Source organism: Amblyraja radiata, chromosome 20 (assembly GCF_010909765.2).
Source record: "Amblyraja radiata isolate CabotCenter1 chromosome 20, sAmbRad1.1.pri, whole genome shotgun sequence".
Taxonomy (NCBI): domain Eukaryota; kingdom Metazoa; phylum Chordata; class Chondrichthyes; order Rajiformes; family Rajidae; genus Amblyraja; species Amblyraja radiata.
The window spans coordinates 5,478,264-5,504,407 of NC_045975.1; the positions used below are offsets into that span (position 1 = coordinate 5,478,264).

Below are 26,144 nucleotides of genomic sequence, written 5' to 3' on the forward strand. Positions count from 1 at the left end.
CACAGCGCCATTCATTTCCTTCATTTTTATTTAGTTTAAATTTAAAGTTAAATTTATGTTTAAAGCACCGAAGAAAACAAGTTACTATGCGCTAATAAAAACTTTAAAATACTATTTTCTCGATATTTTTCTCAAGGACTACAACTCTTTCCAGGGAATCATCTGCTATTGACGTGTCTTGTCAGCGTTCACCAGGGACATGTTACTTGAGCGATGTGGAATGGAAGTGATGGAACTTAATTCCGTCCAAAATCTCCTTTTCCGGAATATTTATCTTGTAATTAAAACAAACGTGTCAACAGTCGCGCCCAAAATACATGCACATGGCACAATATAAGTGGAAATAGACACGAGTTAGCAACAGGGAGGATGTTGCAGGTTAACATGATTTTTAAATCGCAGGCAATTTGTTTTTGCGCGCACTTTCCCCCGCCAATTTTACTTTCGTGTCTGAAACTTGCCTGCGCTCTGGCATTGGCCAGGAAGGGTTGTGTAGGTGGCCTGGTTGGCCGAGAAGTTTTGGAGGGGGCGGGATTGCGGCAAATGGCAGCAGCGGTACAAAGGACAAGTTTCCACTTCTCTCCAGCGCTGCAAATGAATGGAGCCCAGCGCCTGGTTGTATTATCTGTCTTAAAACAGCGCTGTGTAATGACAACGGAAATTACAACAGTTCAATGGAGCTACTACAACTTGAGTAACTTGTGTTCCTCATCCACGCTGCAGTGAGCGTTTACAAGGGAAAGCCTGATCGGGTAAGTGTTTTTGTAAAGAAGTAAAATAAAACTTATTTGATGAATGTTGGTGGTTAGATTGTTATTAAGGGGTGGATTGCTTCTGTGTGTCTATGGAGCAAGGTGAACACATGAATGGGGGCGGTGTCGGTGTATGATCGGGGTGATCCCGCCGGCAGAGGAACAGGGAACTACTGTGGCGCCGAAAGCCATTGCTGATAGAGGTTTCAGCTTGAAAGCTCAGTGAGCAAGGTTACAGAAGCAGATGAAGTGGTAGTCAGTGGATTCATGCAGAACAACCGGTGACTGTTCCGGGAGGAGGCACTGGTGCGTGACCGGGTTAGGGTAAGTTGTCCCTGCAGGGTCACATTCCCCCGATCGGGAGGCATTTATATTCACTTGCATTAGATGGATAGATATATCCACAGGATTGGAGGAACGCCCATCCAAAGGGGGGGGGGTCACTGGCACTCTAGATGAAGAGTCCCCCCCCCCAAGCTCCAGGACGGTCATTGCATCCTTGTACCCTGCAGGGCCAGGATCTCCCTGCACCCTCCCCTCCTCCAACCCCCTCCTCCAGGGCAGACCCTTCACACCCCCCCCCCCCTCAATATCTCTATAGAGGATCAGGGACTCCTCCACCCCTTCCCCCAGGGCAGACCCTTCACCCTGACCTAGAGCTTCCTTCCCCACCTCCAGAACCAGACACACCTCCTCAAAGTCAGCCCTTGACCTAGTACTCCAGATCAAGCCTGGGATCTGACCTTCCTCTCCCATTCCAACACTCCCCCCCCCCCTACATCTCGCCTACACCCTCACCCCCCCCCCCAACACAACCATTCTCACACCCCTATTCCCCCCTACATCCTCCCCACCCCCATTCGTCCCACTGCTGCAACATCCCCCCCAAATCCCTATGACCCTAAATATTCCCCAAAATCCTCTAGACCATCAATATTCCCCCGTGCCTGCCCCCAATACCTGCAACATTCCCCCACCACCATTCATCTCCCATATACCCCGATACCCCATTCTCCCTTATACCCCTTCACTCCCTCCCCACCATTCTTATACCCCACCCTTTCTCCCCATTATCATTGTTCCCCACCCCCCCCCCACTCACCCTTATACCCCCTTACTCCCCTCCCATTCCCTATACCCCCGCTCCTCTCCCATCCTATTCTCCCATATACCCCCTCCCCCCCATCCTTATCCCCTTCCCCCTCTCCCCTCCATCCTTATTCTCCCTTCCCCCACTCCCATCCCATTCACCCTTATATCCCCCCCCCCCCACTCCCCTCCATCCTTATACCCCCCTCACTCCCTTCCCATTCACTGGTATACCCCTTCCCCCATTATACCCCCTCATATTCACTCTCATACCCCCTTCCCCCTCACTCCCCTCCATCCTTATTCTCCCTTCTCACCCCCCTCCCATTCACCCTTTCCCCCTCACATTCACTCTTGTAACCCCCCCCCTCTCCTGTCCTCTCCCATTCCCACACTCCCCTCCATCCTTATACCCCCTCCCCCCTTATACTCCCTTCTCCCCCCCCCCACTCCCATTCCATTCACATTTATACCCCCTTCTCCACTCCCATTCACTGTTATACAACTTCCCATTCACCCATATACCCCACTCCATCGTTATACCCCCTTTCCCCCACATTCACCTATACCCCGTTCCCCATCACTCCCATTCCCCCACTACCCCCCCATCCTTATACCCCCCCACTCCCCCTTATACCCCCCCCCCCCCCCCCCCCCCCCAGGGGGCAACCACCCCCCACCCCGCGCGCTCCGCCTTCAAACCCAACGGGCGCGGGCGGGCGGGGCTCGTGCTGTGGAGCCCGCGCGGGAAAAGCCTCCCAACCGCCGGCCCGCCCGCCAACCGCCTCCACCACCGCCACCTCCTCCTCCCCCCTCAGTGCCGGGGAACAACTGTTCACTCTCTTGTCACCCGGAGAATAAAACAATAACCCACCATCGCTGCCCGGGACGAGACGGGACGAGAAGCAGAGAGGAGACTACCGGGACCTCCCCCTCCCTCAAGATTATAAACCGACGGACCGGGCCGTGCCATTTCCTCGCGGGTTAAGACCCCTCGCAGGTACTTTGCCGGTGAGACCCCCAACTCGGGCGAGTCCCCCCCCCCCCCCCCCCCCAACCAGCGCGGGAGCTTTTCGTTTTACGCGCCAATTTTTTTTTTTTTTTTAAATATTAAAAAAAAACTCTCTCTCCCTCCCACCCACCTTCTTCCTCTGGTCCGCAACTCAACTTGCTGGCCTGGCGACAACGCAACTTGCTGACCGGGCGACAAGGTCCCGCCTCCCCGCCGCGCCGATTCGCTCCCGCCACCCACCGTTTGGCCCGTTGCCCTGGGTGACGGGGCCACGATTGGCCGTCCGTTCTGCCTGTCACGCCCCTCCCTCCCGAGGGGCGGGGTCGGAGTCGGGTTTGCCCGCAATTCACCTGGTCCGTCAGTCCGGCTCCAGCAGCCGGGGAAGGTGGAGGGAGAGTTACGTCGCCCTGCTCTAGCACCGGGGGGTGGGGGCTTCATTAGGGTTAGAGCAATCTCCCCCTAATCTTGCCACGTTGTCACCTTTCCCTCAGCTAACATTGAACCATTCTACATTTCCTTAGCTCCACCTGCTTTGATCTGCTATCTTTACACCTCACCCTTGCATATCTCTGGACACCCTCTCTCCTGACTCTCAGTCTGAATAAGGGTCTCGACCAGAAACATCACCCATTCCTTCTATTCAGAGATACTGTCTGTTTGGCTGAGTTACTCCAGCATTTTGTGTCTATCCGCCCCCACCCCCACCCCTGTATTATTTTTCTCCTCAATATTACATGGAGACATTTACCCACTTTACTTTAGAAATTGATCTGATCCACCAGAATTTGACTCTCCAAGCCATTTTGCCCATGATCTATCTTGATTAGGATTTTCCAACGGCCAAACTGACTCAGCAAACCAATGCTGCTTGCTGTCCATGATTTAGCTTGATTGGTATTTCCCAACAGTTCAACTAGAACAACACTTCAAATGTACACAATTGTCTGTAAAAAAGATTTAGGACTATCAAAAGTTGATGTCTTCTCAAGCACCATACTGCAAGTCTATATCTTTATATATTTCATAACAATACAAAATGTACCTACATTTTTCTTCACAGTCATATTTTTTCTATTGTATCTTCTATTGGTCTTTTTTTGATCTCTTTTTAAAATTTTATAAATTACATTTATATTTGATATGGTATGGGATGCATGGCGATGCATTCTGCTTTCCCAATTCTATGTCCAGTGTTTGATTTTCAGGTAAGCAAGATGACAAGCTTTTGTTTAAAGATGCAAGATCTGAGTGAAAGTTTGAATACGGCTGACAGGAATGTAAAATGTGAAGATGCAGATTTCGACCAAAAAGTGAGTTTCTTGCTGTTGTTGTATAATGGTTCAATAGTTGTTTTGCAAAGATATTCAGTTTTGCAAGTTTGCACTTTAGCTGCCTTCTGTCATGGTGAGAGATGATCACACGAGGCAAGAGCTAAAGTGACAGATGGAAGAACTGGTTTATCTGTCTCTGACATTGCACAGTCAAGCAAGAGCAAAACTTGATCTTGGGAGTGGTATGTGCAGTGCCCTCCATAATGTTTGGGACAAAGACCCATCATTTATTTATTTGCCTCTGTACTCCACAATTTGAGATTTGTAATAGAAAAAAATCGCATGTGGCTAAAGTGCACATTGTCAGATTTTAATAAGGGCCATTTTTATACGTTTTGGTTTCACCATGTAGAAATTACAGCAGTGTTTATACATAGTCCCCCCCCATTTCAGGGCACCATAATGTTTGGGACACAGCAATGTAATGTAAATTAAAGTAGTCATGTTTAGTCAGTCTATCCCACGACAGAAGGGGGAGGAGTTGTACAGTTTGATAGCCACAGGGAAGAAGAATCTCCCATGGCGTTCTGTACTGCATTTTGGTGCAATGAGTCTGTTGCTCCTTAGGCTGACTAGTGTGTCGTGGAGGGGATGAGCCGTATTGTCCAAGATGCTCCACTGTTTGAGGAGCATTCTCCCCTCCAAGACCACCTCGCATGAATCCAACTCCGCCCGCAGGACAAGCCAGCCTTCTGGATGAGTTTGTTAATCCTATTGGTGCTCACGGCCTTCGCCCTGCTGCCCCAGCACATGGCAGCGAAGAAGAAGGCACTGGCTACCAATGATTGGTAGAACATCTGCAACATCTTACTGCAGATGTTGAAGGAGCTGAGGCTTCTCAAAAAGTACAGCTGGGTCTAACCCTTCTTGTACAGGCCCTCTGTGTTCCTGGACCAGTTCAGTTTACTGTCCAGGTACACTCCAAGGTATTTATACTCCCTGGTAAACTGCACATCCACACCATTGATGGACAGGGGTGTTCCGATCTTCCTAAAGTCTACCACTAACTCCTTAGTCTTGTCTGTAACAGCATGGGTTTCCAATATATGCTCTGATTTTCTCCCAAAGACTGGCACTTTGGTCAGTTAATTGGCCACTATAAATTGCCTTCATCGCCAAATTTGGGAGAAGTTGATTGGTGAATAAAATAAGATTAGTGTAAATGGTTACTTGATAGTCAGCACAGACTTGATGTGCCTATGCTTGTGTTTCATGCTATTTGACAAATATCCCAAAAAGGTTGCAAGGGTGAACCTTCTGTGCCTTTGATTTGGTGGTGCCAAATGTACTAATATTTTTGATTTTAAGGATTTAAGATAGAGCACTTTTTGACAAATCCCATTTAGTTAAACATTGTAGATAGGTATGAATCAACGTCACATTATGATGGAATTAAATCAATGCAATGTAAAGAAGCAACAAATGGCCCTATGTCTTTTCTATCTTTCAAAACAGGAAAATACATTTTTGGAACCACATAAAAAAGCAATAAAAACTCCGCTGAAGCAACAATCCTCTACCTCACATTCATTATTGGGAGGGATCAGGCCAGACATGGGTGCCATGACCACTCCAACAAAGCTTCATGAAATCCCTGTTGGAGAGCCATGGACCCCCACTGCTAATTTGAAAATGTTAATCAGTGCTGCTAGTCCCGAGATTAGGAGCAGGGAAAAGAAGAGGGAATTGCTTGTGGACGAAGACCATACTTCAGAGGCAGTTGAGAATTTACAGGTATCATGACATAATAAAATTTAAAAAAATACTGTTATCATCAGATCTTAATATGAACAAAATAAGGCAAAATATCTTGTGAATTTCAGAATCCGTTATCTGGAGAAGAATTTCATCCGAGTCGTAAAGAGAAGAGCCTAGGATTGTTGTGCTATAGGTTCTTGGCACGGTATCCTGACTATCCAAATTCTGCCGTGAACAATGACATTTGTTTGGATGAAGTTGCAGCAGAACTGAGTAAGTTCACATGAGCATTATAAAATGCATACTTGTAACACAGTGTATATGATGTTAAGGGGGGGGGGGGATTTGATAAGAAAAAAAGATTGTTTGAATAAAAAGCACTATCACGTTTTGTGACACAGATGCACTTTTGAGGCTGGTTTTGGACTAGGTTGAGAGGGAAGAGACATTTAAAGTCATATTGGATATTTGGATATGTACGTGGATAGGAATGGTTGAGGGTATTTGTCAAATGTGAAAATATGGGACTTTGATGGGCATCTTGGTTAGCATGGACGTTTAGCCGAAGGGCCTGCTTCCCTGCTATATTACTCCATGATGGAGTAAAACCCTGGTACAGTGGTTGCCCCCTTCCCCCCCCCCCCCTCCCGTGCAAAAGGCACCCTGCTCATCTCACCCTAATCCCAACCTCATCTCACCCTCGTATAACGGTGGCGCACTGGCCTCCTGGACGCCTTACTCCTCTAGATTGTGACCCCATGACTGTGACACCAGCCCATTGTCTCCCAGACTGTTACAGATCTTATCACACCAGGAGATCTCCCCTCCATAGCCCCCAACCTGATAGTGCCCCAACCCTGACTGCCTGCTTTTATATCCTACCTATTATCCACAAATAGGACTGCCCTGGTACACTCATTGTTTCTGCCTACTCCTGCCCCATGGAACCTTTTTTGTTGCCCTGATGCAGGGTCTCAACCCAAAACGTCAACTTTCCCATTGCCTCCACAGACACTGCTTGACCCGCAGAGTTCTTCTCGCAGTTTGTTTCTGCTTCAAAATTACTCTATTTCTGTTGCTGTGTTCGTTTTATTCAAGTTTCTTTCTGCAGCATGATTATTTTGAGCCAGAAAAGGGCATAGACTAACCGTCAACCAGATCGTTTGGATATTATGCAACACAATGACTTGATTAGATTCTAGTTAATGAATAACCAATACTCCTGGGAGTTGCTCATAAAAGAATAATCACTTTGTATTGTAACAGAATCATGTATCTTGAGAGGGGGGAGGGGGAGTGAAATATTATCAAAAAACTCATCAAAGGGGAGGTCAGAAGCTGAGAAAATTGAGTTAAACTGTAACAGTAAGAAATAATTGTTTGTGAACCTTTTTAATGTAAACCCGTAATGTAGATGGATCAAAGTATAAATAGTCTCAAAATGATACACCTATTTTATTAACAGTATTTAACTTCCACCTTCAATAGATGTTGAACGTCGGCGTATTTATGATATTGTAAATGTTCTGGAAAGCTTGCATATGGTCAGTCGCCTTGCCAAGAACCGATACACATGGCATGGTCGCCATAACCTCGCTCACACACTGGGAACTTTGAAAACTGTCGGCGAAGATCAAAAATATGCAGAACAAATGTTGCACATTAAGACGAAAGGATATGAACTGCATGAGGCTTATGTGAAAGAGCCACTCCGTGAACAAAATTCAGATAGCACAAGTGACGTGAAGCAGAAAGAGATGTACTTTGTGGAACTACCTGGAATGGAGTTTAGAGCAGGTATTTATGTATTCTGGGTTATGAATCTGTTTGCACCAAAATAATGAAGTTAGAATTATACAGCATGGAGACAAGCCATTCGCCCCAACTTATCCATACCGACCAAGATGACCATTTCCTGAGTTTGACCCATATGCCACTGAAAATTTCCTGTCCATAAATATTGCTATTGTACCTTACTCGTTACAAATGATTGTATATATTATTCCTCTGAAACCCCTCCAGTAACTTTCCTATCGCAGATGTTGGGCTTACTGCTCTTTTCTTTGCAGTCTTTTCTTTGCAGTCCTCCTTAAACAAGAGCATAATGTTAGCCACCCTCCAGTTTTCCAGTTCCTCGCCTACAGCTAACGATGATGCATATATCTCAAGCAGTGAGAGATATCCCCAATATCTTCTCTAGCTTCCCATAGTGTACTTGGATATATCTAACCAGGCTCCGGAGATTTATCTATCTTCACAAGCTTTTATCTATCTTCCAAAGTGAAAACAGGAGAAACATTGAGGCCCTCCGTTCCACGCATTGACATCCATTTTGATCTGTGAAGGTCCCTACTCTTTCCCAAGTTACTTTTTTTTTTTCCCCTTAATATATTTATAAAATCTCTTTGGCCTCTCCTTGATCTTCTCTGTCAAAACTATATCGTGTCCCCTTCTGCCCACCTGATTTTATTCTTAAGTATACTCTTCTATCTATTGTACCCTGAGAATTCATTTTTGATCGCAGTAGCCTGTACTTCTGACCAATTGTTGTCATCCAGGATTCCTTGCTCCTGCCAGCCTTGCCCCTCAATCTAATGAACTCTTGCGATCTTGCTTTTAAAAGCCCCCCCCCCCCACATTGGAAGACATCCTTTTGCTTGCAGCAGCTGACCGATTCCAAGCAAAACCTCTGTCTAATACTGTAAAATACTGTAGCCCCAGTTTAGAACTAATTGACCGGGACTGTGCTGTCCCATAACTATCTTTCCCAAAACTACCACAAATCCAGTGCTGCATCACTATGCCACCCAAATGTATTGGCCTAGAATATGTGTGCCAATCTTGAAGTGTAACTTGCATTCTCTGTCTTTACTTTGTGTACTAGTCATGTCTCTACTATTTATTTCATTCCCCTTACATGTTTTTCCTCTACCTGCTAAATTTTTGTAAGGTGTCCTTGAGACTCTTGAAAGGCGCCCATAAATAGCATTTATTATTATTATTATTATTATTCTACAATATGCGTTTTTTTTCAAAGCAAAGCCCCTTTTTTGTTTTTTCAACCTTTTGGAAACCAGTTTCCCCACAGTTATTATCTCCTCTCTAAGATGTATTGTATAATCTTCTTTTGCAACATGGTTGTTATGGCAAGTTCTCATTTAGAAACTGGTTAATGTGGCAATGTTAACAGTAGTTCAAATAAAGATCCTTTTTGCATTTATTTTAGTGCAGGACTTTTCACTGGCAGGGGAGTAGTGAGTAACCACAGGACAACAATTGGAGATAATTGGTCAAAGGAGCGATAAGAATTTATGTAGTGAAAGAGATTGATTTGAATACTTTGCCTCGTGGTGGAAAATCTCGATGCAATGTTCAAAAGAGTATTGGATAGTGCAAGGATTCAGGGGAGCAGCAGTAATTGGATAACTCGGGTAAAGTGGCCTTGCGTATATAATTAAACTTTTACATTGTAATGGGGATTACATGAAAAATTATGAAATGGTATCTTAGATGACTAGAATTTGCTTACTGTGATTCAGAAATGAAATACCAAGTCAAGATTGTAGAATTAAGGGATATGCATTTATGCAGAAGAAAGGGTTTTTTGTTTTTTTTTAAATCAATTTTGCAATTTTATATTATTATTGTTCCATTTGCAGCTTCAGTAAATGGGCGTAAGGACAAATCCCTGAGAGTTATGAGTCAGAAATTTGTCATGTTGTTCCTGGTATCAAAGCCCCGCGTGGTCAGTCTTGACACTGCTGCAAAAATCCTAATTGGTGATGATCAGAAGGTGGATTTGGATCATAGCAAATTTAAGAGTAAGTAGATCAATAATTTAAAAGAATATACAGCTACTATAACGAATTAGCAAATGCTAACCATTAAAACCTTTACACATATAAGTATAAATTCTTCACCTATTAGTCTTGTAATTTCCATGTTTAAATTTTAATGAATACTAGACCAAATACAGACCCATTGGGTCTGTTCCCCCAACGTGCAGTTGCCTGAGGCGTCACACACACACACTAACCAACGTCTCACACACACGCTAACCAACCTCTCTCTCTCTCTCACACACACACACACTAACCACCCCTCACAGACACTAACCACCCCCATTGATATTATATTAATATTATTAATTCACTCCTTTTACCCCATGCCCTGCCCTATCCACTCACACATAGCCCCCAATTTGCAGGAACGGAGGGGGAGACGGAGGCACAGAGAGGGAGACACGGGGGCACAGAGAGGGAGACACGGGGGCACAGAGAGGGAGACACGGGGGCACAGAGAGGGACACGGAGGCACACAGAGAGGGACACGGAGGCACACAGAGAGGGGCACACAGGCAGGGGAGCTTCCTGCCTTTTGGAGCAGACGATCAAAAGCAGCAGAGGGCCGGCCGATATATAGAGAGAGAGAGAGAGTGGGGGGAGGTGGGAGAAGGGGGGGAGGGGAGAAGGGAGGGAGGAGAGGGGTAGGGCCGCCCAGCAGCCGTCGGCCTCAGAGTGAGCCTCAGCTCCATGACCTCGCATCCTCGGCACTTCAGACCCCGAGTACGTGGGGGGGGGAGGGTGGAGTGGGCGGGCGGGCGTGATCCCGAGTGAGCCTGCGGGTCGCCAGCGAGGACGGGGAAAAGCAGCGTGGGAACAGCCGATCTGTGCCTTCCGCCAGCGTGACGGAGCCGGGGGGAGGGGGGGGAGAGCGGCGGAGAGCCGGGCAGCAGCTGAGCGCGAGGGCTGCTGTTAGCGAGCATCGGCTGTGAACGGTCACCTCCGGATCTGCAGAACGCTCGTTCGTTACAAAGATCCTATAGCCGCTATAGGATCTTTGGTTATTTCTGCGCAATTTGAACAGCGGGGGGGGGGGGGGGTTGGAGTGCAGATGTGGGAGGCGTGGCGGGAGCGTACTTGGAGCTGTGGGGGGGGGGGGGGAGGGGAGTGGAGGAGAGCCGGGCTGCCAAATGAAGAGAGAGAGAAGCAGCTTGAATTGGTCGGCATGTGGGCATTGTGACGTAAGCAGCTGGTAAGAGCCGTTTAGATCTTAAAAATTTAGTTTTGTTCAAGTTTTGTGATCAATTTTGCTCAAAATCTGTGGAAATAATTGACCAAGGAGTGGATGTGCGAATGTAAAAGTAAAATCGCTAGCGAAATGGTAAAAATCTCTGCGTTTTTGCATCTGGTTTGCGCGGAGTAACAAATCAAATGCAAAACGCCTTACACCCACAAACACAGAGTTTTAAAAGTATATAGATACAGGACCAAAACAAATCAATTGGTCCATGGTGGTATTTATCTTCCATGTACAGGTGCACAACCTTTTATCCGAAGATCCAAATAACGAAAACCTCCGAATAGCGGCCATTTTTTCGGTCCTTGAAGAAAGGTCCTTGAAAACGTTCACCGAGGGCGGCCCGCAGAGGTGACAGCGGAACCTCCGGTCGGTCCTCGAAGGAAGGGGCACTAAATCCCCATTCATAAAAGAGAAGGTGAGGGTATATTGCGCGGGAGGGTTAATAATTGACAATATGCTGCTGCCTGCCCGCTGAGTTAAAAAGTTCCCACGGTAGACTCACGATACACAGTGTTTCGTGAGTCTTTCGTGGGAACTTTTTAACTCAGCGGGGCAGGCAGCAGCAGATTGTCGCTCGCTTCAGTATCACCCCACCTACACCCCTCTGCTTCCCGGCCATGTGCGTGACCCCTTCCCTCCCCTCTCCAGCTCCCGCCCATTGCACCGGCGCGGGGGCTTTGCACCAAAGATCATAGCTCCTCTATGATCTTTGCTTTGCACTGCTTGCACGTCGGCGATTGCAGCAGGACCGTGCCAGTCACCGGAGACGTCAGGACCAACGGGACACCGACCCCCAGGCCCACTGCAAGCACGGAGATCCCAGAGACCCACAGCCAACAGCAGCCCAGCCCAGCCCCGCTCCAACTACAGAGGAACCTGGGTTGCGGATGACGGGGCGCAGCTCGGGGCGTCGTAGGGGCCCATCGGGGAGCGGGTTCCTGTTGGTCTTGACGTCTCCGGCCACCTGCCACCCTCCGGGAACTGTACCGCCCTTGCAGGAGAGTGGGGTTGTTTGCAGTTGCAGAGGGAGGGGGCAAGGGCGGTACAGTTTCCAGTCTCAGCTTCAGTCCAGGGGGGTGGCCGGAGACGTCAGGACCAACGGGACACCGACCCCCAGGCCCACTGCAAGCATGGAGATCCCAGAGACCCACAGCCAGCAGCAACTCCAGCCCAGCCCCGCTCCAACTCCAGAGGAACACGTAGGGGCAGAAGCTGGTGGTGTGCAAGGTACGTCTTGTTCTTGGGGTGGCGGATGAGGGGGCGCAGCTCGGGCTGTGGGCAAACTGCCACTTGTCGCCGTAGCGGCCCATTAGGGAGCGGATTCCTCTGGAGTTGGAGGGTGAGGGGGGTATTGTGCTGTTTGATCGCCCCCTGCTATCCCCGGGACAGGGAGACACAGCGGCTTTTTAGACTGGTGGGCAATCACTTCCAAAGTTCTGCCCACACAGTCAGTACACCTCTCCTATACTGCATTTCATACAAACATTTATTCTGCAAGAAAAAACTACATTGAAGACTCAAACTCGCGACCGAGTTTACTGCCGGGATCAAGGCGCAAACTCGCGACCTTGCGGATATGAGCCGAGCACTCTACCACTGAGCCAGCCATTAAAATCTACGCTAAAAAAATTCCATTCCGAAGACCGACAAATTCTGAATTACGAAAAGTGTCTGGTCCCAAGGCTTTCGGATAAAAGGTTGTGCACCTGGTATCTCCTTTAACCAACTCAGCATAATGCTGTATTCCAATTCCCTGTGCTTATCTAATTACCTTTTGAATGTTATAAGACATGAGACTATTTATATAACTGATTGTTGTGCAGTGTCCTAACATTTAGGCTAATGGTTTCTTGATGTATATCTGTGTTGATTTTAGCTTTTGTAAATTTTTCTCACTCAGGAACTTGGAAAAAGTGATTGAGAGGGAATAAGTATAAGGATATACTAAGGATATTATTTTGCATATGAGTAGCTGCCTCCAAAACTGCCGCATCCTTGAGTGGCTGAAGAGACCGTTACTTCAGCTCAACTACCTGCAATTTTTTCCTTAGAAAAGGCTCCTTTCTCCTTGCACCACAGATGATGCTTAGATGTTATTTATAATCCACATGCATAACCATGGCTGTTCTTTTCAAATGCCACTGTTTCCTCTCCAAGGCCTTACAATTTTGATTGATGCTATGTATTTGATTACTGTTTTCCCCATTCACTGTTTGAATTACTTGGCCTGTTTATTCTCTTCCCTGACAAGAATATGATTAAAAGAGTCAACAACATATCTTGTAATTTAACAATGCGACAATGTTGCTTATTACAACGTGAGATAAATCGTTTATTCATTGTTTTGTTTTTACAGACCAAATCACAATGAACAGATTTTATGTACTTCATGGTCCATGACCCATTATTATCGTTTCAATGCTTGCGATAGCTTTGTGATCACATCTCCTATCTATGTGTAGGTCTTTCCTTTGTTCTGAGATCTTTCAAATAACCTCCTGCTTTGGGATGTTGGGAGGCAGCTATTGAATGCTTTGTATCCATTGATTATGTGGATAAAAGCAAAAGACAATAAATGTAGATAGAATCAGGGTTTCATCCTTGAAACTTTTAGGTAATTCTGAAATTAATAGTTTCACCATATGGTAATGAGTTCATATTTTACTTGCAGCTAAAATAAGACGACTCTACGATATAGCCAATGTCCTCACCAGCCTTGAACTGATAAAGAAGGTGCACATAACAGAGGTGAGAGGACGGAAGCCAGCATTTAAATGGATTGGACCAGAGGCATTTCCAGATATAAATGGTACTCGGTTATTTTGATAACGATTGTGCATTTTTCTCATTCTTGAAACTTTCGATTTTTTTTTCTGCATAAAATCAGTTGATTTCACAATAAAGGAATTGGCCTTTGACATTGAATCTACTATTGTTTCAGATGTAAAGCCTATTACACCGACTACCTCCGCTGAAAATAATACTTCATTACCTAAGATTTCAAAAGAAACCTTTGCCAAGAATCTTTTCCCTGCCTCCACCACCAAGCAGAGTTTCACTCGACATGCTTCCTTAAACCACATAATGCCAAACATGGAGAATGATCAGAGGAGGATCAACTCTGCACCCAGCAGTCCCATTGGAAAAGTCTACGGTACATATTTCAGAATAACTAATTTAATCCGTAATTGTACAGGGACATATTTTTAAGTTCTTAAAATGTAATTCTGATTAGGAGCCAATAGCTTTGTCACTACTGGCTCTGTTGGTTTGCTAAAAATCATTATTGTAAAATGGTTAACCAAGACCAAATTAAAACTAAATGGGAAAAAAAGCCACTGGAGCTCAATTACTGTTATTCGCGACCAAATCTGTTTCTAAAATGTTACTGAATATTAAAAATCATGTTTTGATGAATCCGCATTGGTTTGCTTATACAAAAATAATTATATGTGGATAGAAGATTCATCTAAGTGAACAGCTTGGGAGTTGCATTTTTGAGAACCATTTTAGCAGTTTCTCATGTTTAAATTACAGCACAATTGCATCATTCTACTTAGCAAAAATATTGGTTATTAATATTTAGATGCATAATGCTCAGGATTTCTTGTCCAAGTGCCAAGCTTTTTTTGTGTGACTGTTAATCGTGCTTTTTTAACAGTGGAAGATTAGTTTAGGTAACATTTTTGTCGACAGAAAAGCAACCTTTCCAGTGATGTTGTAGTGGGTCACTTTCTGTTATTCCATAACAATGTTTCTAGCAAATTCGCATATTGTCATTGTACTGTACATTAAAAGAATTTGCCAATTGTTAATTTTGTTTTCTTCTGTAAAGGTCATTGGGAGAAACCTGGAATATATCCCAGTAAAATGGACCAACTTGCCACAATCTGTAAACTACAGTTGGAGGCACAATCCAAGTAAGTTCATTATCCCCAAATAGATATTCAAATTCTCTACACAAAGAACATTGTGCTCCGTTTTAAATGTCTTAACATAAATTTGTAAACAATTTAAATTTAAATTGTGGACATTTTTAAATCACCAAAAGTGTTTTCAGTTTATCAGAATTAAGTTTTTATTTCTCTTCCCCCTCAGCAAGAACGCCGCTCAATCCACAACCTCGCCAACAAAACCAACTTCATCGCAAGAGAAGACAAAACCTGAGAAGCCCCCTGGACTAGTAGATCCAACTCTATGTTCTGGAGTTAATTCTGTATTCCCTCAGGTTAAACCAACATTTCAGCCTCTCGGAGTCTTCCCTTTGATGCACAGACAGTATTCTTCGGTTTTACCCGTGATGATACCTCAATGCCACTCCGGTGGATCTTACACAATTTATTTCCAACCTCCACCACCAAGGAACCTGACCGCACCTTCTGGCTTCACGGTATCCCTCGCCGCTGACAAACAAATTTCAAGTCCAAATGATTCACAGCCACGACTGCACGCCAGTAAAAGGACTGCTGAGATGTGTACAACTGCATCAGCCACAGATTACAAGGACCAAAGTAGCAAAGCAGCCAAACATGATCCTGTCCCTGACCAGTGCCTGAAACAATTTACCACACACGACCTTAGCGAAGTTTGGAATTTTAAACATTTCAAGGAAGCGCCTAGTAAAGAGAGCCAGCCAGCAAAGGAAACTGTTTCATTGAGGGTAAATGAATGAAAATCTCGTAAATATCAATATCTCGACTGGTGTAAAAACAGAAAACACGGCTTACTCAGCAGATCAGGCACGATAGAGAGAAACAAGATGAATGTTTGGGTCAATGACACATGGTCTGAACTTCGAAAAATGAGACGAGAAGTTTGTTTTTAGTTGCAGAGTGGAGGCGAGATAGTAACTACAAATAGATTGCCTGTGATAGGCTGGAGACCAAGCTTGTTAGGCTGACGCAATTGCTTTCAATGATCTTAACTGCCCTGCTGAGAATGCCCAGTATTTACTGTTTTCATCCCATATTTCTTGCATTTTTGTGTGTTTCAACAATTCTAATGGATTGTTTGTGCTTTGTTTTGAAGTTACTGAAAATAATGGTGATCGTTTAACTGTTTGTTTCTATCTGTTGTATGGTATTTCTCCAAAGACGTACTGAGTGTTACATGACGTAACTAAATTACGGCATGCATTCTCTGACTGTGCCGTGATTTCCAGGTAGTATTGAGATATGTAAAATAGTCTCAAGATATGCAGGACTTAGTTTGAGTTTAGTTTATTGCCGCCTGTACCGAGGTACAGTGGAAAGCTTTTATTGTGTGCTAACCAGTCAGCAGAAAGACAATACATGATTACAATCGAGCCACCCCGTGTACAGATACATGATGAAGGGAAGAACGTGAATAATGTTTAGTGTGCAAGATAAAGTCCGATCAAAGATAGTCCGGGTGTTTCCAATGAGGTAGATAGTAGCTCAGGACTGCTCTCTAGTTGTTGGTAGGATGATTCAGTTGCCTGATAACATTTGTGATTGTTCTGCATAATTGGTCACAAGTATGCCTGAGTGAACAGTTAAAAATCTAACAGTACTTGGCAGAGGATATTCCTCCACATCAACTAAAGAGTTTGTGTGAATAATGGTCATTTGTGTTTGGTATTAGAGGATCTCTTGCTTTCAAGAGAGACCTAGATAGGGCTCTTAAAGATAGCGGAGTCAGGGGGTATGGGGAGAAGGCAGGAACGGGGTACTGATTATGGATGATCAGCCATGATCACATTGAATGGCGGTGCTAGCTCGAGTCAAATGGCCTACTCCTGCACCTGTTGTCGATTGTCATAGTCTATTGCATTATGCGATCACCATAACCAAGCCCAGTTCTGATTCAGATGCAGATTCACATTCACATTTATTGTCACGTGCACCAATTAAGGTACAGTGATATTTGAGTTTATTTTTCTTGCTTTCCCATTACATCGCATGATTATGACCTGGACATGATTTTAACTTGAATCAAATATTACTCTTAATTTATATATTGGGAATAATGAACTGATTTGGTTTGGTTGTTCCAGGAACTTGGTTCTTGTCAATTATGAAAATCTTCTCTGCACCAGGCAATTTGGCATCCTGTAGAAGGCAAACAAAGACTATTATCTGTAGTTTAGAGGATTAAGCTTCCCATGTTCAGACGCCTTGCTGACCATAGTGGTTGGTGTAGCAAATGTCATATATTCCTATAAAATTGTTCGATTTGGTTTTATTTTTCAAGAAGTTCAGCTTAGATTTTTGCTTTGTAGGAATCTTGGATTATCATTTGGCAGAAAGATAAATGTAAAATAAGATGAAATTTGTTATAAATAATGACCACGTGCTGTTTTAAGGCAATTGATCTCTCAATAGTTCGGCCAAACCACTAGATAATTAAAGGTAGACAAAATTGCTGGAGAAACTCAGCGGGTGCGGCAGCATCTATGGAGCGAAGGAAATGGGCAACGTTTTGTCTACCTTCAATTCTCCAGCATCGGCAGTTCCTTCTTGAACATACTAGATAATTAAAAGTTATTGTAGTGGAACAGTGCAGAAGCAGACCATTCAGCAAACCCAGTCTTTGCCAGCTCTCTACTTATCTACACCAATCCCATTTACAAGCAATTAGTTCATGGCCTGCTGCACCTTGGTGATTCAACTGCCTGTCCAGATGTTTCTTAAATGTTGTAAGAGTACCCGCTACCACTATCTTCTTGGGCTATATGTTCTCGGGTATTCCCCCCCTCCCCTCCTAAACTGTTTGTCCCTTATCCTAAACCTGTGCCTCAGTAGAAGTTGCGATCACTGTTGTACATAGCATTGTAAGGAAGTTCCCGTCGGAAACCAGCACCATTGCGTCGTCGCTAATGTTTTCAATTATGATGATGAATCTAGTATCCGAATTTGGCACATTTTGGGTCCAAAAATTAGCTTGGTGGAGCAGACGGAGGGAGGGGGGGGGGGGGTTGATGCTTAAGGATTGTTTTTGTGATTGGAAACCTGTGATCAGTGGTGTGCCGCTGATATTAGTCCAGGTACCATTTGTCATGTATATTAATCATTTGGGTATGAATGTAGGAGGTATGATTAGTAAGTTTATAGGTGAAACAAAAATTGTTGGTGTTGTTGAAAAGTGTCTTGGGTTGCAGGAAGATATTGATCCGTTGGTAAAAATGGGCTGAATGATGGCAGATGGAATCATATTCTAATGAGCAAGATTGAGCACTTTGAGAGAACTAATAAGCTGAAGACATTGTGGAAGGCCCCAAGGCCCTATTGGGGATCTGGAGAGACCTTGTGATACAAGTCCAAGTATCCCTGAAGGTGACTGCACAGGTAGATAAGGCTGGGAAAGATGTAAAGTGCTGGATTAACTCAGCGGGTCAGTCTGCACTGCTGGAGAAAGTGGGTGGGCGACATTTTGGGTTGAGACCCTCCTGGACAAATGTCATCTATCTATGTCCTCCAGAGATACTACCTAATCCACTGAGTTAATCCAGCACTCTATTTTTTATTTGTGTACTAGCATCTGCAGTTCCTTGTTTCGAAATCAGGCCATGAGGAAACCTTACAGAAAACGGGCTTTAATTAGTCTGGGGATCAATTGTAAGAACAGGGAAGTGGTTGGTGGTACAGCTTTATCTAAAATGTGTGCAGTTCTGGTCACCACTCTAGGAAGGACATGATTGTATTGGAGAGAGTGCAGAGGAAATTCATCAGGAGGTTGCCTGGAGTGAAACACTTAGAATGAGAAGAGACTGGACAGACTGTTTTTCTTTCTCTCCCCCACCACCGCCACCACCTCCTGAAGCAGAGGAGGCTGACAGGGGGCAGCTAACGGAGGTATACAATAGTCAATGGACACAGATGGGCTAGAGGTAGGATAACAGGTGTCAAAAACTTGAGGACTGAGTTTTAAGGGAAAATAAATGTATAGGGATCTGGGGCTGATTTTTATTTTCACCAGATTGTGATTGGATTCTGAAACACACTGGTGGTTGGGTTTATGTAGCAGCAGGCACTTGCTACATTCCAAAATTATCTGAAGGGGCACTTGAACTGGCATAGAAGGCCACAGACTAAGCACTAGTACTGGGATTTGTGTAGATGGCTAATTAAGGTTGGCATATACATGGGTAGTTGGAGGGTGTGTTGTATAACTCCAGGACCTGATTCTGCCTTTTAATCTGCTTCGTCGGTTTTTATTTTGGCTGTGATCGGATTTCTACGAATATTGTTATAGATGACCTTTACAAATTGTATTTAGCAGTTTATATGATAACCTAACAGCAGATTTGTTATTCACACATGATTAATTTAATATGCTCTTCTGTTATCTAGTGCCATAAAATTAAAAGCTTGTCTCAAAGAACACCTCCGTCATTCTGGTATTAACGGCAAACACAAATTGCCTCATTTGCAGCATACTGCTAATATACCAGGAAATGATTTTGGATCAAAGTCTGCTTTTAGAGCTACTAAAATATGATATGTATAGATACTGTTTTTTTAATGATGTTTGTTGCATCCCATGCATACATACCAAAAAATCCTGTGAAAAATCTTATTTTAGATTATTTTTAATTTATTTAAGAAGGAACTGCAGATGCTGGAAAATCGAAGGTTGACAAAAATGCTGGAGAAACTCATCGGGTGCAGCAGCATCTATGGGGCGAAGGAAATAGGCAAAGTTTCGGGCCGAAACGTTGCCTATTTCCTTCGCTCCATAGATGCTGCTGCACCCGCTGAGTTTCTCCAGCATTTTTGTCTATTTTTAATTTATGTTGTGAAAGTGATAGCAATATTTAAATTTATCTTGCATGCTCATGCAATCTGTACTGTGCGTTAATTAATATTCCTAATATTTATTTAAAATGTTACAGAAATCTTACGGTACTGAAATGTCCATTTGAACCACTCATGCAGAACAAGGGGAAAATTTATATTATTGAATGTAGTTTGTAACCATTTGCATTAGCAATCTGATGGTCAGTCGACAGTAACTTTAATTCTCCAAACGGTTCCTGCTCTGATCTCCCTTTGATTACAATGAGATCCAATGTAGATTCGCAAAACAACACATAGTTAAATTCAATACCAAGTCTGCAAGATGGCAATCTCGGGTAACTCACTCTATTTGTATTAGAACTGATCTCCTCTGATAATGATAACGATAGACATATTCCCCTTTATTTTTCCTTAAAGGATCATTCAGCGAATAAAGATCATCTTTTTGAGATTCATCAAGCAAGGCTGAAGACTCGCAGAGCTTTGATGGCAAACAGGGCATCACCAAGGGCCCTCCATCTTGACCCAGAGTTCATCAATGCTCCAGAGGACAAGACTCTGGGTTCGGAAAAACTCGAGCACAGTGTTGAATGCTTCCTTGAGAATGAAGAGCAGTGTCGGATTGTATTATCAGAAGGACAAACCACCACGGTCAAAAGTGTTCCAGTGGCAATTTCCTTTCCTGCACATCTCCGTTCAGTGCCTGAGGTAGGTTCTGGGCTTTGTAAAATGGTCAATGTGATTAACAGAATGGGCCTGAAGCCTACAACTGAAATTGCTGCTTCTGGGATTAATTCTAACGTCAAAAGAATCTGTTCCTTTTAGCACATAATTTGCATTTTAATTTGTCTTGATTGTCATAGTTGATTTTGTTTTATTTTGCCTCAGACTGTAATGTCAACAGGATATCTCATCCCATTGCCACAGCAATCATCGTACAGTAATTCAAGTGACAGATCTCCTGAAATGAAAGACAATTCTGTGGCCTCACCAGAACATCAGCTTTATCATTCTCCATTATCAGGTATCTACACAAAATCACTCCTCGAATCTGTGTAACATCTTCCTTTGAAGGAAGAGATGCTGTGGCAGTCCTTGCGTTTTTAAAACTTCAATTAATTTCTGAAATCCTCATCACATCTCTTGCTCTTCAGGTCTGATAATTCTGTTTGATTTTGTTGTTTTAATCCTTTCTCACTTTGATTATCATCTTTCACTCAATTTTGTTTTGCTCACTTCACATCTACTCTCTTGAATGTCTGCTTTGTGTCACTTCTTTCACACAAAGTCTAAAGATGAAAATGCATATGCTGCATAGTGCATTGTTTGCTGATTCCAGTATCGTCGATATCTATCAGATTAAATTGCATTGCATGGTCTGAGAAAATGTATAGGGTACATTGTTTTGCTGCTGCTTGTGCCTTTAAGATGCAGTTAATATCTGGTTAAAGTCTTGACTATATTACAATGTCTTAAAACATATTAATTCTAGATTTGGCAATAAGCATTCAAAATGCTCTTTCTTCTCTAGGGATTGCACCAATAATGACTTCGGACTTCTCTCCAGCTGCCACTCATATCACCCCTTTGAAAGTGCCTTATGCCGTGGCTGTTCCTTCTTCAGTAGCCTCCCTTCCTGTCGTGAGCCAAGCTAACATATCATCATTTGTTTCTTCAAGTCATCGTTTCCCGAGTCACAGCCCCAGCCCGGGAATCTTGAATTTCACACTGCAGAATCTGGGTTTAATCAATCCAGGAATGCACTTTTCAGTGAGTCGTGGACCGTCAATGATGACTGCCTCGCCAGAGCAAGCGGCTTCCCTCGCAGTACGCACAAATCTTCAACAAGGAAAGATGATCTTTGTTAAACCAGTGTCTCCTCATCACCATCCCATAGCATTGTTCAGTTTACCACAGGTGAGCTCTCATTCCAATGCACAAGGCTACAGCTAATATATTAAAATATATTTAACGTTTCTTTTGATTCAAGTAGTCACATGCCAAAGCGTTCAAATTTTCTTAAAGATTTATTAATAAATAATTATTCGATTTCTTACATGAGATAAGTCTTCACTTGAAGTTGTCAGCAGGGTGGCAATAGTTTCCATTGTATGAATAGAGATGGGTTGATGATGGAATTGGAAAAGAGATAAGCAGCATGCTTTGTGCTTGAGAAATCGTGATCAACAAGTTTGAGTTTTTTGAAGAAATGACCAAGAAGATTGGCAGAGGCAGAGCAGTAGACATTATCTACATGCACTTTAATGAATAAATGAATGAATAAGTTTGTTGGCCAAGTATTCACATACAAGGAATTAGCAAGGTGTTTGACAAGGGGCAGCACAGTGGGCTGGTCTGGAAGGTTAGATCACATGGATCCAGGGCGAGCTGACCAACTGGAAAATTGACTTGAAGGTAGGAGATGTAGGTGTAATGTAGGAGAGGAGGTGGGGTGCCACAGGGTTCGATGCCGGGCCTTTTATTTTAGGTCCTTTCGAGATTACGGACACCCAACATCTGTATAGCTTGCCCATCCATCAGGATTTACTGGCTGCGGTGGAGTTGCAGGCATCTTTTGCATGTGGAAACTCAATGTTGCAATATTATTGCACCTTGCAGTGAAATCTGGATGAGTTGAAATGGCTACTGGTTTAACTACACTTTGCTCATGGTTGGTCTATCTTTTTACTTGAATATATTGATGGGCAGCCTCATTCCTGACTTGGAAATGGTTCACTAATGAACGGTTCTCGAGAGCAGAACCTTGTCATAACCTGGGGAGAAGCATTGTCTGTGTTAACGATTTAGATGTGAGGGGAACTGGCATGGTTAGCAGATTTGTGAATCGCATTAAGTGGTGGTATGGTAGACAGTGAAGTGGGTTAGCTCGGATTGTAATGGGATATTGATCAACAGGCTTGTTTGGCTGAGGAATGGCAGATGGTGTTCAATTTGGATAAATGTGAGGTATTGTATTTGGTAAGACAAACTAGGGCAGGACTTGTACAGTAAATGGTAAGACTCTGGGGAGTGTTGTAAATCAGAAGTAGGCAGCTTCATAGTTCCCAAAAATTGGTGACACAGAAACAGAATGGTGAAGAAAGTATTTGGCACACTTGCCTTCATTGGCCAGGGTATTGAGTACAGAGGTTGGGATATCATGCTACATCTACACAAGACGTTGGTGAGACCACACTTGAGTATTTTGCATAGTTGACTGCCTGCTGGAAGCATGATGTTGTCGAACTGAAAAGGATGCAAAAAGATTTGAAGATGTTACTGAATTAGGAAGGTTTGAGTTACAAGGGGTGGCTGGGTAGACTGAATGAATGAATAAATGTTATTAGCCAAGTATATATACATACAAGGAATTTGCCTTGGTGCTTTGCTCGCAAGTAACAACACAATATACAGTAGAAAATTAAAAATAAAACATAATTTAAACGTGTGAAGAATGAAATAAAATACCAGAGCAAAAGGAGGCTAGTTTTTTGATTATTGAGTCGAGCTACTGCTCATGGGGAAAAAAAGCTATTTTCATGTCTGGCTGTGGCGGCTTTGACAGTCCGGAGTCGCCTTCCAGAGGGAAGTGATTCAAAGACTTTGTGGCCAGGGTGAGAGGGGTCAGACTGTCGTTTTACTCTCAGGTGTAGGATACTGCGGTGTGACCTTAGAGGTTTATAAAAGCATGCATGGCATAGATAGGGTGAATAGTCACTTACCCAGTGTAGGGGAGTCTAAAAGGTCCCACATAGGAGATTAGTGGGCAAAATTAGAGCACATGGTATTGGGGGCAGAGTGCTGACATGGATATAAAATTGGTTGGCAGACAGGAAACAAAGAGTAGGGATTAACGGGTCACTTTCAGAATGGCAGGTAAGATGCCGCACGGCTCGGTGCTGGGACCGCAGCTGTTTACAATATACATCAAGGATTTAGATGAAGGGATTCAAAGTAACATTAGCAAATTTGCAGATGACGCTTCTCTTCACCTTGTATATTAATGATTTGGTTAAGGGGATTGAAGGCTTTGTGGCCAAGTTTGCAGATGTTGCTAAGATAGGTGGAGGGGCAGGCAGTGTAGAGGAAGCAAGGACTGCAGAAGAACTTGGACAGGTTAGGAGAGTAGGCAGAGAAGTGGCAGATGAAATTCAGTATAGCAAAGTGCTGAGTCATGCATTTTGATAATAAGAATAAAGGCATAGATTATTTTCCAAATGGAGAATTCAGAAATTGGAAGTGCAAAGGGACTTGGGAGGGCTGGTGCAGTTAATTTGCAAGTCGGTTTGGTAGTAAGGAAGACAATGTTAGCATTTATATCAATAGGACTGGAATACAAAAACAGATGTAATGCTGAGGTGCTGGTTAGGCCACATTTGGTGTACTGTGAGCAGATTTGGGCCCCATATCTGAGGAAGGATGTGCTGGCTCTGGAGTGGGTCCAGAAGAGGTTTACAAGAATGATTCCAGGAATGAGTGGGTTAGCATATGGCGAGCATTTGATAGCACTGGGCATGTACTTGTTGGGGTTTAGAAGGGTTGCTTGTTTCTACATGAATAGGATAAGATTTGGAAGTACATGAGCCAGGCACAAACATGTGGTTAGCTGGGTTGGGAGACTGCTGTAATTTAATTAATAAAGCAATTCCAAACTCTTTATTAAAACGTAATAATTAAGAATCTCTCATTCTGCAGCCTGGTGTGCCAGCCACTGCTGAAGATGCTCAATCCATCAGTCGGGAGAACTTTTTCCGTACTCCGGGACGTCCATCAGCTTCTATCCTGTCGTCATTATCTACTGTTGTCTCTAATGGTAGCAGCAACCGCCCTCAAGGGAGTGTGCATCTTCCTCAACGGAAGCTCAAAGTCTGCACTGAAGATTTCCAATTACTTTGAAGCATCCGCTATATTCAAAACAGTCTGTGAAATTCTCACTGCATTACTAGGTTCAGAAAAAAATCTGAGTAGATTCTAAATGTGTAACGCATAATTTGCGTTTAATTCTATTTTTTTATATACGTGTTACCTGCCAGTGCATATTGCTCTAAAGAATTGTATTTGAAGAGAAGTTTACATTGTACCAATGTGACTGTTAACAAATGCCATAGTTAACAAAACTGATCTTCTGCCTACGCAGAATAAAACCACAGTGATAGAGTAATATGTTTAAACATGGCAAAAAAATTACAAGGACCATTCACTTTGCACACAAGGCATGAGAGACATATTAGGATGAATACCATCCTACCTTGAAATTGGCTGATTGTGCCAGAATCTAAGTGGTATAACCATTTGCACACATGAGCTATAAACCTAGTGGATTCCATGAACGTCAACCATTGGTTTTGATGTGTGTGTGTGTATATATAGTACTGAGCCACCTCCTCCATTGAGAACACTAGCCGTTCATTGTTACTACACAAAGCTGTCAGTAGAAAACAAGATGACACAGAACATCCATTTGGAGGAGAAAAAAATGTATGGCTGTATTTGACAAAATGTGATCATTCATAGGAGAAAAGACACAAGTACTGTAACCTGTACATAGCGCTATATTTATATTACATTGAAGCATTAATTTTAAATGGAATTAAATTTCAAATTGGTATACTTATACAATTGTCTCTTGTAAAACCAGTCTGAGCAGGTACTGTGAACTGTAGTTTGTAACGATTTGTCACGAATAACAATTAAATCTTAAAATGTAGAACTCCAAGAAGATGACAAGTAATCTTTGTGTTAGTTCAATCAAGATTCTGTCTTAATTATTTGAAATTTATTTATATTCTTGTATGCTGTTCTGTACTGTGACAGTTTCAGAATAAATCTGTACAGTTTTTAATAACTTTTAGCCCATAAGTGATTCTTGCTTTGTCTAATTTTTACAAGAAATTAAAGGATGAAAAATGTGCCCATCTTAAAAAAAATTGCTAGCAACACCGTGACAAATTATTTTTGAGACTGCAGTTCAACATAATTGTTATCAAATGGTAAATAATCACAAAACAAACCTTACCTTTTTGTCAAATCAAGAGATGTGTTAATAATGATATTTAAATGGAGTTATATGAATCTCCAAGCCGTGGGTTGTCGTTTGCATTACAAACTTCCTCATTTATTCTCAGCTGAAGAAGGGTCTACATAGTTTGAATCTCATTTATCAGAAGTGATAAATAGATTTGAATCGGATCACATCATTATTGACCAAGTCCCCATGAAGGGACTGGATTATAAACAGTCTCATGGTCTGTACTCACCCAGCAAACAGCTAACAGTGGCCTTTTTCCTTTATCGTCATTACTGTTTTGCATATCTTTCATTCATTTGTTCTATATCTCTCTCAAAAGATTGAAGACTAGGCTTGTATTCACTGGAGTTTAGATGGATGAGGGGGAATCTTATAGAAACATGTACAATTATA

The 26,144-nt window shown here is 43.2% G+C and overlaps 1 protein-coding gene across 2 annotated transcripts; it reads left to right on the forward strand.

Moving 5' to 3' along the window:
- The first annotated feature begins 446 nt into the window (after window positions 1-446).
- e2f8 (E2F transcription factor 8) lies at window positions 447-25,568 on the forward strand. Of its 2 annotated transcripts, none has more exons than XM_033038690.1 (14): window positions 447-752; window positions 4,059-4,163; window positions 5,640-5,918; window positions 6,008-6,155; window positions 7,371-7,679; window positions 9,542-9,703; window positions 13,636-13,773; window positions 13,906-14,118; window positions 14,800-14,884; window positions 15,063-15,624; window positions 20,141-20,431; window positions 20,612-20,747; window positions 21,255-21,640; window positions 24,419-25,568. In XM_033038690.1, exons 2-14 carry the CDS (start codon window positions 4,068-4,070, stop codon window positions 24,617-24,619), a joined length of 3,006 nt encoding a protein of 1,001 aa, XP_032894581.1. In that variant the 5' UTR covers window positions 447-752; window positions 4,059-4,067; the 3' UTR covers window positions 24,620-25,568. The 2 variants fall into 2 exon arrangements, with proteins under 2 accessions (XP_032894581.1, XP_032894583.1); XM_033038692.1 differs by lacking the exon at window positions 447-752 and adding an exon at window positions 2,719-2,841.
- The last annotated feature ends 576 nt before the right edge of the window (window positions 25,569-26,144 follow it).

Excerpts from the sequence above, each read along its gene's own strand:
- e2f8 (XM_033038690.1), top strand. The coding sequence starts at position 4,068 with ATGACAAGCTTTTGTTTAAAGATGCAAGATCTGAGTGAAAGTTTGAAT. Across the intron at positions 20,432-20,611 it reads ATCTCCGTTCAGTGCCTGAG|ACTGTAATGTCAACAGGATA; the intron begins GTAGGTTCTGGG and ends ATTTTGCCTCAG. Across the intron at positions 20,748-21,254 it reads TTATCATTCTCCATTATCAG|GGATTGCACCAATAATGACT; the intron begins GTATCTACACAA and ends TTTCTTCTCTAG.